Source organism: Notamacropus eugenii, chromosome 4 (assembly GCF_028372415.1).
Source record: "Notamacropus eugenii isolate mMacEug1 chromosome 4, mMacEug1.pri_v2, whole genome shotgun sequence".
In the NCBI taxonomy this organism is placed as follows: Eukaryota; Metazoa; Chordata; class Mammalia; order Diprotodontia; family Macropodidae; genus Notamacropus; species Notamacropus eugenii.
The window spans coordinates 365,394,393-365,407,560 of NC_092875.1; the positions used below are offsets into that span (position 1 = coordinate 365,394,393).

At 37.1% G+C, this 13,168-nt stretch overlaps 1 protein-coding gene across 4 annotated transcripts in view; it reads right to left on the reverse strand.

Moving 5' to 3' along the window:
• The window catches only part of DNAH5 (dynein axonemal heavy chain 5), a 420,121-nt gene that overhangs the window by 286,104 nt on the left and 120,849 nt on the right, over nt 1–13,168 (reverse strand). For all 4 annotated transcript variants that reach the window (XR_011966270.1, XM_072605437.1, XM_072605436.1 and 1 more), the window contains exon 2: nt 134–268. Coding sequence is in view for 3 of the 4 variants with exons in the window: in XM_072605437.1 (XP_072461538.1) it covers nt 134–268 (135 nt within the window). In the remaining variant the exon portion in view is untranslated. The remainder of the gene's footprint in view (nt 1–133; nt 269–13,168) is intronic.

A 13,168-nucleotide genomic window follows, 5' to 3' on the forward strand; every position in this document is an offset into this window, starting at 1 on the left:
CTATATTCTCTATTTACATATATACATACATACATACATACACATACATACATACATACACGTACATACATATACGTACACACATATGTGTATATATACATACATACATATACATATATATCATGCAACATACCTGATTCCCCTCCAGAACAGCATCTTCTACCTCAGCCTTCTCCAAGTCCATACAACAGGCTAAAATGTCAAAAAGGTAGTCATGTCTGCTATCAAGATGAGCTCGCTTAGCATCTTTCTCTTCCTTAAGCTTTTGCTGAATAGTAAAAAAAAAAAAAATGACATATGGAAGTTGTTGATTCACTCCAAATAAGCTCATTTTATTATAACAATTCTATTGTTGCTGTTAAAGCCTGTAGTATTCAAATAATGTTTAAGTGTTAGACAGGTCAATCATCTCACTTTATGTATTATCCTGACTTTAATATTCCTCTGCACATTTCACATCACTGAAACTGGCAGCTTCAAATTAGGAGGTCTTAGAACACCATTAGTTAAATCAGGCTTATTCCTCAGACAAAATGATTTTTTAAAAAACACAAAAACCCTTGGGGAACATTTTCAGAGGGATATACTTGGACTTCAGTTCTAATTAGGATAAGAGAAGGAGAGAAAGATAGCCCCTCTGGACACACATGACTGATAGTTCCATATTATTTGCATGTATAATAACAGCTCACATTTATGTAGTTCTTTAAGGCTTACAGAGTGCTTTCCACATAATAACTTAGTAACCCATTTTATAGATGAAGGTACCAGGATTCCTAGAGGTGAATCCACTTTTTAGTGGTCAACACAACTAAGAAGTGGAGTCAAGACTTGACTCGTATCTCCTGACTCCAAGTCCAACGCCATGCTATGTCCCTGTGCCTAAAAGGGTTTAACTGGGACCATGGATAGCTCCTGGACATATTCAATCCCAGGTTAGAGATGTTAAATGGCCTTAGAACTGGAAATAGACACTAGTAACTTATGCTGTGACTATAGCTAGTGAACTAGTGCTTCCATGGTCACAACCACCTTCCAAACTTACTGACTTCCTGCTTCCACATCTTGAGGCTCTGCACACTATATAGAACTCCAGACATAAATGATCTGCAGTTTTGTGTGAAGATGTAAAAGTATAAAGGATCTGTTCCAGGGTGAGGTCAACATATAACAAGTTACTGGAGCTGTAACAATATTAAAGAACTGACTTTGCAGAAGATATACTAAAAGCAAAACAGAAACAGTAGAAATCAAGTAAGATCTTAATAAAAGAAATACACTGAAGCCTCATGTTAGCACTTTATTTGAGGTATGTACCAGGAGGATCTGCCTCATAGTTGAATCTCCTTTGGGGATGAGATCCTAGATACCTCATAGAGGTCAAAATGATCCCACTTTAAACTATATTGCAGTTTTCCCTTCTGTATCATAGCTTTCTCTGTTGTGATTTCAATATCACAGGTCAGCATAAGAAATTAAATGGGAATTTTTGAGAGTTTTGTGGAAACCACAGATAACACATAAAAGTCAGCAGATGACAATGAGCCCATCACCAAATACTCAGCCCAAATTTTACAACAAGGTACTATAAACACCACCATAAAAGAAAAAGAAAAAAATCAGACTTCCCTAGTAGGAAGGAAGGGCCCAAAAATTTTACACAGATTTTCCAGATAGCAGGGGTGCCACACCCCTAACCGCTGAAAGGTGGAAGGGATAATTTTACTATAGTGAGGTCATGGGCTGATTAAAATTTAGCAAGCTTTCTTTTTTTTTATCATTATTTTTAAAATACTATCTTCAGTTTCAAATTTTTTCCTTTCCTCCACCACCTTTCCCACCAACTGAGAAGGCAAGAAATATGATACTCATTATACACATGAAGTCATGCAAAACATATTTCCACATTAGCCATGTTGTGACAAAGTGCAAACAAGATAAAGGAAAAAATATATTTCAACATATACTCAGAGTCCATCACTTCTCTGTCTGGAGGTAGATAGCATTTTTCATCATAAGTCCTTTGAAATTTTCATGGACCGCTATATTAAGCAGAGTTTTAGCAAGTTTTCTAAAATATCTTGCCGAATTTTCATTCATTCATTCTCTTGAAAGCAGAGTCTTCGTAGCAGTACTAATGAGAAAGCCTGTCTACCTGATCCTTAAATATCTAAAGGCCTGAATATTGTCCTAAGCCTTGGACTCCTGACCCAAGGAATGGCAATAAACTGTCAAGAAGAGAGAAAGAACAGCATTGTGTCTTTTTCACCTCTGCATACCTAACGACAGACCCTTCCAAATCACTGACTGCTGTGTCACTAACAATCATCCCTTGTGCCAAAAGCTGTCAATGTTTATTATGAACATTTTATATAAAAGTGTCTAAACACACAAACGTGAAAATCCATGAGACATAATCTCTCTCAATCTTTCTACCCAAAGGTCTTTTAGCCACACTTTGTGATAATGGCAGCTAACATGGAGAGCATTCCATAGTTTTCAAAGACCTTCACTTAACCAGTTTCAATGGAGATGCCAGGAGTACCTCCATGGTCTTCGGTGAACATCCAGAATCAAGGACAGAAGTAGCTGTCAGTGAACCTACCACCCCACCCACACTATAATCTTTCCTCCAGGTCTTTTTTTAAACTGTCTAAAAGTATGACACAATTTAATTCAATAATCATTGATTGAGAACATACTATGTGCCAGGCACTGTGCAAAGTACTGGGGATATAAGATAAGGCAGATAGTTCCTGCCTTCAGGGAGTTTTCAATCTAATGAAAGAACTTACACTCAATCTTACAATTTAGTCCCATTCTGCTAGTATAGGATTCCTTTGTTTCTTTCCCAAAATGCTTCCTGTACAAGTGGTCATTTTCTTAATAAGCCGTTATAATGGATTCTATAAAAATTGCCCAAACATTTCAGTGTCAGTCACACCTCCAGGATGGCAAAAGCTATTCAAATTAGAGACTGTTTTTCCCCCTAGCTGCAGCCTCCACATCTTGAGAAGTGAAATGAGTAAATACAACTATATCAGGATAACAAATCAATGCTAGATCTACATAAGCTGTTCTCACAAAGATCCTATGAAGTCATTGAAGCAAATATTATTATTCCCACTTTATAGATGAAGAAACTGAGGCTCAGAATGTTGCAAAATAATAAATGAAAGATCCAATATTCTCATTCATAGCTACTGATGCTGAATTAATGTTTTTTTCTACTTCACCATGCATACCTTTTGTTCGGAGTCCAAAATAATGATTTCACAATGAACCCATATGCAAAAAGAAATAAAATCTGACCATTTTATTGAGAATTGTCTGGTGAAGAGTATTGAACTTGGCATCCCAGAGTCACCATATCACAGAATCTCAGAGTTGAGACTCAGTGGCCAGCTAATCCAGCCCAAATCCAAAAGGAATCCCAGTATACCTGATGAGTAATTTCTGTCAGAAGACCACCAATGAAGGAAAACTTGGTAACTCCCAAGGCATCCCATTTTACTTTTGGACCACTCTAATTGTTTAGATTTTTTTCCTGAGTCAGATGACCTGAGTTCAAATCCTAGCTCTAGTACCTAGGAACTGTATGAACTGGAGCAAATTATCTAAGCCCTCTGCCATAGCTGCCTTATCTTTAGGTTAGACTAAGTCACTGATCTCTAGGGTCATTTACATTTATAAATCTATGATCTACAATCCTCCATAATTTACTGTTGCCCCTGTGTATTGTTGATGTATTTTTGCTTAATTTGAAGATCTTTCCTACCCATTAATAGGCCCATGTGACCTGCTTAAATCACATGGAAGTCTAAGTCACATGTGGTGGGAGGAGCTTGCCGAACAGGTGGAACAGGAAGGGTGGAGTGGAGCTTGGAAGAAGTTGGTGAGAGCAGCTAGTCTTTGTGCAAAGCCCCAGCAAGGGGGAGAGGGGGAGAAGGCTAGAGAATGGCGTTGTCCCTTGCAGTGCTGATGTGTATTGACTTCTTGGTTACTATGGTGGGTTTGACTTTCTGGTGTTGGGATTTGGCTTTCTGGTGTCTGAATAAATGTTTTTCTTCTGCCTTCTATATGATGAGTATGTTATACTTTGTGATTCAGAACTATGCCAGAATATTCATAATCATCATAAGTGCTATGAATATTGCCTTGGTGATACACCCTGGCCATGGGTTTGATTGAACATTCACCAATAATTTAGAGAGAAAGGAGACAAGGCAACCAAAAAGTTGTATGACTAGAGATCAGGAACATGGCAGAAACAAACCAAGATCAAGAACCAAGTAGTTGAGTTGAGGAACTGAAGGATTTGAAGAGAAAGGTGAAAACAGAATCAAAAGCAATAACAGTGAATTCAGAAATGGGGCTCTTGCTAGGTAAACTAAAGGCTTCAAGCTAAAAAGGTTCAATGATGGAAAGAAGTAAATGTTCAAACTAGTCAAATGAATGACCTCAGTCTGTCATGCTTATGTCAACCTAAGTGAAGTTAGGTCCTGACCTCCATGATCATACAAATTTCCTTCAACTAAGTGGGAGGATGAAGGTTTGTATTAATTTCTATGGAACTGAGAGGATGCCAGACAGTCAGCTTCATCACAGTCTCTTTACTTTGCAGTCACATACTCAGTAGCTCAAAAGTATTGAGCATAAGTTATGTGCCTACCACTATGCATGGATTGTATTGTGAGGTACAAAAAGATTTAATGCATAGTTCTTGCCCAAATCAGGTTTATAAGTTACTTGAGGAAATTATTTTTAAAAAATCAAATCTGTGATTTCATTGGCATGGGGAACTCCTTGTGTAGTGAGGAAATTCCTTCTACCAATGCAGATCAGCAACTCTTGTGAATCTTATAAGTCTTAGTTTCTTGAGACACAAAGAGGTTAAGTGACTTGCCTAGGGACCCAGATAGTTTATGTTAGAAATTGGGCTTGAATACAGATGTCTCTGTATATGAGCTCTCTCTCTACCCACTATGCTGCCTCTGAAGAAAATTAAATGCTATTTAAAATATAGATTTGTAGATAGGTATCACACAAAAAAATCTGATTTTGAGAGCCAATTAGGGATTAGGGCTACATTTAACAGAAATTCAAATTTGCATACTTCTTTAAGGTTTGCAAAGTACTTTCTTCACAATAACCATAATACAAATATTACCATTTACTAAATCAGGAAACTAAGGCTTTAAGAAGTTCAGTAACTTGCCTATGACTGCACTGATAGCAAATGTCTAAGGCTGGATTTGAACTAAGATCTCTAGGCTCTAAATCCCGTTCTCTATCCCCCTCTGCAATGCTAATTTTGATGTATGAAAAATCAAAGCATGAGGATTTAGAAAAGAAAGAACAAACATTACTGGAGTTATCAGGAAATTATTCACCAAGAAGATGGGATTTGAGCTGGACCTTAAGAGAAGGATAAGATGTCCATAGAGGAAGGGTATCATGAAAGGAAATTCTACAAAGAGAAAAGAGTAAAGTCATGGGATTGTCAGTTATAAAGATGCTGAACTACTTGAAGATGAGATTGTGTATTGGGAAGTAATGAGAAATAAAATCTATCCAAAATTATGAATAGCCTGGAAAATTACTCAGAGGCATTTGAAAGTAATAAAATAAAAGAGAAGCTCTTAAAAGTTTGTGAGTGAGAAACGTAATGAAGCTGGTGTTTTAAATCTAATGATAGTCTACTTCAGTGGTGTCAAAGTCAAATAGAAATGGGGCCCCAAATCCATATGTAATGATGCCTGTAGGCTGCATATTGACTTGCTTTTAAAATGTAATAGTATCTGGTTTTTTGTTGTATTTTATTTATCATATTAAAAATTTCCCAATTACATTTTAATCTCTTGCAACAATGGAGTTTCTGGAACATTGCTAACACCTGGGAAATCACTGCTGTGTTAAGAAGTCTTCCTCCTTCTAGATAAAGAAGAGAAAGAAAATAATCTTTTCTCACATCTCTTATATTTTGATGTTGGTTTCCAAGAGCTTCTTACATAATCTGTCCAGATTGGAGCCACATTATCCAAGGGGAGGAAGAAGCCAGGAAAACAGAAAACTCGTATGAGCCCAAGGAGGTATAGTAAAGTCAAAGAGAAATAAAGAACTGTATAAAAGTGAAATAACTACAGGATGCCAGTTTAGGAATTTGAATCAAAATCTAGTTAAAATCTGTTTTATGAAGTTTGATTTTACTTTAATTTTTTCTGACCCCTAAAACTGACAAATTGAAAGGTGTCACCAACCTTACATAAAAACCTCATTGCTTTCAATCTTAAATTACTCCTTCAACTGAAAATCATACTGGAGTAACGTGAGATTCTGCTACAAGAAAGAAGTCAATAATGGCAAACAAATATTTGCTTATTCAACTAGCTCATTGATGATTTGTCACCTAGCAAGCTTTTACAGAATTTAACCAAAGAAACTGCTACCAGGCAACCAAAGAAACAAGCAATCACAAAACTAGTCTACTAAAACTTGATTCCACATGTTATATTTCTCTAGCTAATTAATGTAAATTAGTGTGGGTCCTCTAGGGACAAAAGTCAATGATAATAACACAGCTAAGTTTTAAACATATTAATCGCAAAAAATATTCCAGTAAAATAGTTTCTCATAATTAGGGAAAAATGGTCACCTCCTGGGCAGCTACATGGTGCAATGGATAGAGCACCCAGCCTAGAGTTAGGAAGACTACTCCTGAGTTCAAATCTGACCTCAGACACTGGTTGCTGTTCGTCCTTCATTCTCAAAGAGGACCAATGACATCAAGTGGGTGAGGTCTTAACTTCAAAGTGAATTGGATTTAAGTGAGGCAGAGCTGTGCAAAGTAATCAGCCTCACTCTATCCTTGAGAGTCATCAGAGTCTAGTGACAAGAAAGGGCTCAGGATGACTGGTGATGTCCCTGGATGCGGTGGGAGACCTTGGTCTTTTTAAGCTAGGCTCTTTCCCAGGTCTCAGTTTGTCTGAGGCAATGCCCATTCATTAACTGAAGGTAAGAATTGGGACCAAAAAAAATGGCCTAGATGACCTAGGTTGCCTTCACAAAAGAATCAGTCTTAGAGGGGTGGATCCTCAGAGTTTCTAGCCAGAACAGAAACAATTACTATTTACATGCTCTCTGAGCCATTGAAAGTCAAAACCCAGAGCACTGAGACTGAAGACAGTAAGATTCATCTTCCTGAGTTCAAATCCGGCCTCAGACACTTAGTAACTTTATCTATTAAATGAGCTAGAGTAAGAAATGGAAAACAATTCAAATATCTTTGTCAAGAAAACCCCAAATAGGGTCATGAAGAGTCAGACACAAATGAAATGATTAAACAACAAAGTCCCCTCCTCCTGATAATAACATTTCTTCACTAAAAGAAACCCCCATAGTAGAGACTATGTACCTCATGCTGAATGGAGTCTTAGAGAGTTACCTGGGACTTTGAGAGATAAAATGACTTTCTCATGACATAAGCCAATGTTTCAGAAGAGAGACTTCAACCAAGTACTTCCTGATTCCAAACCAGACCTCTAGTCCCTATATCACATTGTCCCTTTTTCATTTCTATAACACTTTACATTTTACAGAATATATTCTATAATTCATTTTATACAACACTTCTGTGAGGTATGTGATATAACTATTAATATCCTCATTTTCAAGGTGAGGACCTGAGGTCCATACTAGATGACATTTCCTTAGGTCATAAGCCTAGAAAATGGGAGGTCAAGTGCTTACATCCCAATTCTGTTTTTACTGCCCAGTGCTGCATCTCTCCTACAGTAAACATACAGAAAAATAGAATGCTAACTGCTACCTCTTACATTCTAGAAAATGAGACAATAACTTACGTCTATAAGCACAAAATGAGTGCAATAGTGAACGACAGCATTCTGCTTGTTCTATCAGCAAGCAACAACCAACCATCCTGGACACCACATCATTGTTTGCTAAGCGATGATAAAAATACAAAAACAAAAGCAGATCTACAACAAGAAAGCCCTCTGCTCCTCCAGGCACTGGGACTGAAGTCAGGAAGAGCTGAGTCAAAATCCTCAGATTCTTCTTAGCTGTGTGTGTGGTCCTAGGCAAGACACTTACAGACACTTGACGTCTTCCTGCCTCCTTTCCCCAACTGAAAATGGGGCTAATAATAGTATCTACTTCCTAGAGTTGTTGTGAAGACAAAATGAAATAGCATTCATAAAGCACTTAGCACAGTACCTGGCACTTACTAGGCACTTAATAAATGCTTATTATCTTCCTTTATTCCTTCTTGCCTTCCTTCCTCTCTGCAAGTGCTGCCAGGAACATAGCATACATTAATGACAGGTCATGGAATTGGACCTGAATTTATAATAAGATTTTATTTCTATAGACCCTGTATTTTATACCTATTCTATTCATACCCTATTGTTATTGTATATTTCACGGTTTTGTTATTGGTACACATGTTACGTCCTCCTACAATAAAGTGTAAATAAACTCAGTGAGGTCAGGGATCATGTTTTATTGTAACCAGGGAACATGAATTGCTCTCTTATCTATTCAAATTATGGTCACCTTCACTCTGAGCCCAGAGGAAATCAGTGACTTGAAGAAATCCCTTAGTGATGTGGGTCCTGAGAATTGGCCCTTCCCCATCTACTTGGGAACCCAATATCTGACTATTCCTACTTCTTCCTCCTTGCTGTGGTGCAAGCATCAGGAAAGACCAGCGAAGAGGCATGGGGAGTTGAGCATGGATTCACGGAAGATAATAAATAGGGCAAAAGGACAGAGTCATCACAAGCCCTAGAGACATGTACACTGAACTGCTGTACACAAATGATTTTCCTCTTTCCCTCTGACCTCTGAGATTTGAACCATTTCTCTTGTAAATAGGCCATTCCATTTAGGAGAGGGAGAGGGAGAGGGAGCACAGCTAAGGGCTAGTTCATCCTCTACTCAGTTCTCAAAGTAAGCTTCCTAAAGTACAGATCTAAGTGTCACAAACTACACACACATACACACACAAACACACACAAAAACACACACAAATACACACACAAACACAAATACACCACACACAAACACACACATACACATGCTAAACTCTAACGTCTCCCCATCTATCACCTCCAGAATTCAATATAAAACCCTCTGTTGGATATCCAAAGTCCCTCATAACTTTTCTTTCTGATCTCTCATCTTCTTACATTTTATACACACCCTCTCCCTACATACGCCATGATCCAGTGACACTTTATCAAATCACTTTATCTCCCGACTCTGGGCATTTTCAGCATCTGTCTTCCATGCCTGACATGTTCTTCCTCTTCAATTATACCTTTTCTGGCTCCTCAGATTCCTTCAAGTCCCTCCTTCTACAGGAAGTCTTTCCTGATTCCTCTTAATGTTAACGTCTTCCCTCTGTTGATTTTCTCCAACTGATCTTGCATGTATCTTGCTGGGCATAGTGGCTTGCATGATGTCTCTCTCATTAGAATGCGAGCTCCCTGAAGGCAGGGGCTGTCTTTGGCCTCTCTTTGTAACCCTAGTATTTAACACAGTGCCTGGCATACAGTAGTTTAATAAATGTTTATTGACTGGCTGACAAGTCATGAAGCCACTCATTTTTGCCACTATACCCAGAACTGGAAATAGGGGAAGCTCATCTCCAACCCCATATTAAGGATACCAGACTCATCCTGAGGGCTGGGATATGTGTTGATCTAAAACAGTACTGAGCTGACAGCAACCATGAAATTGCAGCATTTAGTGAGATGGTTGAGAGACTATCTACCTCCCCACCCTCCTTTTTTCCTGGCCTGCAGAAATCACCTGAAATGAGTCTCAGACACACAAGTCCTTCCTTTGATGTTTCCCTTTACTTTTAGCAAAACCAGGATAGCTTCAGGGGGATGGTAGAACTGAATACTTCATGAGAAAAATGCTTGACAAAGCTCTTACAATTTTGCTACATTAAATAAACCATATGGTTTCACAAAGTGGTTTAATTATAGAAGGTCATGAGTGAGGATGGGAGATTCCAGACAAGCAGGAATAACATTTATGATCTTAATAATCAAAGGTATACTGAGTAAAGTTATCCCTTTGATTGCATGTATCAGATAATCTGATGTTATTAACATGTATGTGACAGACATTTTGTTAGGAAAGACACTTCAAGAATGTATTTTGCTCTCCCAAGTAGATTTTTTTTAATTAATAGAAAATAACCATATTAAGCTCTCATATTCAATTATATTCAATTCAATAAGTATTAAGCACTTACAGTATAAGACCTGATAATAACTAGGAATATGAAGATATTAAAAAAAAAATAGTCCCTACTCTCAACAAACTTCTCCTTAATTGGGTATACAAAGAAATAAATGGATAAGTACACAGCAATTTATTGAGGGAAAGATGACAAGCTGAAATTTCTGTATTTTATCTTTTGAGAAAAAAAGGAACCAGTAAAGATGCTTGAGGAAAAGAATGACACAATCAGACTTTTACTTTAGGAAAATTGTTTAGGCAACTATGTGAAGGATGGATTAAAGAGGGAAGAGACTCAAAGCATAGAGACTAATTAGAAGGATATTACATTCTTTTTACATCTCAATTACATAACTGAAGATGTGGTGTACTATAAAAAGTTATTTATGAAACTCTGCTTGTGTTCTCATATTTTCATCAAGGATTATCTTGTTGGATGCATAAATTATTCTCAACAAGATATCATCATAATCATCATTGTAATAGCTAATGTATGCATATCACTTAAAGGTTTGCAAAGTGCTTTACAAATTCACAACAATTCACCTTGGAGATAGGTGATATTATTATGCCTATTTTACAGATAAGGAAAGTGAGGCAAAGACAGGTCAAATGGCTTACCCAGATCACATGGCTAGGAAGTATCTGATGCTGGATTTTAACTCACCTCCCTGACTCCATGTCCAGCACTCTATCTATCCACTGTTCCAGCTAGCTGCCATTTAAACTTTATAGAAAGGAGAAAGTAAGCATATAGATCAGCATTTAATGATGGTTTCTCAGTCACCTTTTTGGAGAAATAATGCCATCTGATCTCTTTTGCAATCATTCAATATCTTCCCTGATTCAACTATTAAAAGCATCAATTAAGTAATACATTCAAAATTTTATCATCTTCAGTACATATTTTTTCTGTGTGTACTTGGTCTGATTCTGATATTCACCCCAACTTCTTAATGAATATTCTTAGATATGACAACCATTTCCTCATCCAACACATTGGGGACAGATAGACTACTATTGAAATGCTGACAGATCAATTCTATTTTGTATCAATCTATCATCTTCATTACAGTCACATCTATGAATACTCTTGAAATAATTTGGTTTAGTTTGTTCTCATGCCAAATTTTTTATGAACTCATTTTTCTCTTTCAACATACTTCACTATCTTGTGTGTTGGTAACTGTTTACAATCTGCCATGATCCTCCCCCATGATGTTTTGCAAATGGGTTTGTATTCTAAACAGCTTCCTTCATTTGTCTTAAGTTCTTTATTTCTGGGAAGGATAGAACGTATCTATTGGCTAAGGTGGTTTCTGAGCTCTTTGTCCTTCTCACCGTTATGATTGTTTTGCACGTTAAACTTTTGTAGGAAAGGGTGATGATCAGTGCCAATGTCTTTTACTTCAGTCATTGCCAATTGTTCAGTGTCAATAGCTTGAGTGACTATATCAGTATAGAACAGTTGTATTTGCATGAAGTGTCAGCCTTACTTTTGTCCATTCTAGGTAGGGTGTTCACGTTGACCTTTGTTCTAACTACTTGATGATCTGAATACACATAAACTACCGATTCTGCTCGTACTTCTACATGGGTGACCAGTCTTTTCCTGTCTGTTACAGTGTAATTAATTTCATTTTTGTGATGTTCATTGTTCATATCCAGTATCTCTTGAACCTCTTCATCAAGAAAGCATTTATGCCATACATAGACATGAGACTCCTGACTAGTCTTCAAACCTTTGACTCTTCCATTTCTTAACATCATATTGTATTTTCTAATATATTTTCTTCTCTCACTCTCTGAATCCACCTTCACAATGAGGTCATCAAGTTTCAGTGCATATTTTAACTTGGTCTGGACCTTCTTGTCATCTTCTACATAGAATTCTTTTCCTTTATCGGAAGTGAATGAGCTGCAATTACTTCTATAGTAGCTCTTGCTCAAGCTCATGAAGGGCAATAAAAAGATGAACAAATGCCCTATGAATTAATGCCTCTGGTTGCCTTTGGGCTCAGGAAATCAGCTCTAACTCTTTGATCTTCCTCTCCAAGGAGAGCTCAAGAGCTAATCTTCCATTTATCTCAAAGTCAAGAGGAATGTGCATACTTGTGAATAAACTCTGAAATTCACCTAAGGTTACACAGTTTTTTTATTTCCCCAGTTGGTAACTTTTCCTCATTTTCCACCCTTTCCAATTTAATAAAACTGTCTTTCTTACTATCTTAGATTTCATTAAAGCTATTCCTATGACTTATATTCCCATATTTTTATGACTTCAAGTTTCATTTATAATGAAAATACCAATGTTGATATGATTCAGTCCCAGTAAAATATTTCAGTGCATTAGGTTTTAGACCAATTTCATATTTAATTTGCCAAAAGCTAAATTAATGTTTGGGGATAGTATAAAACATTTATGCCCTTTACTTTTTCTGTTACTTTGACCCAGTCACTGAATAATAACAAAAGGGCCTCACAAGACTACTGGCCATTAGGTACTTTTCTGTGTTTCATAGGATGCTATTTCCAAAGAATTCATCAGCTAATAGCTAACCTCCTGGTGATGAACTTCTCCACATTGAGCCAAGAGGGGCAGATAGCTTGTAACTAGAGCCATACTTCAAGAATCCAACTTGGTAGCCTATTCCAAAGCTTATGTTTCCCTGAACTAGGCTTTGAGGAACCCAGGTCACCTCCACAATGAGGCATCAAATTAGGACTTTTGTGGAGGGCTTTACACATACTAAGAACTTGATAATTACTCAATGATCAAATTATTTGAGCCATGGTACCTCTACATAATAAAAAGTCATTATCGTAAGGTATTACTATTTACATTAGTATTTACCCTATCAAAAGGTATTACTTTTAATTTTTTATTTTGAGA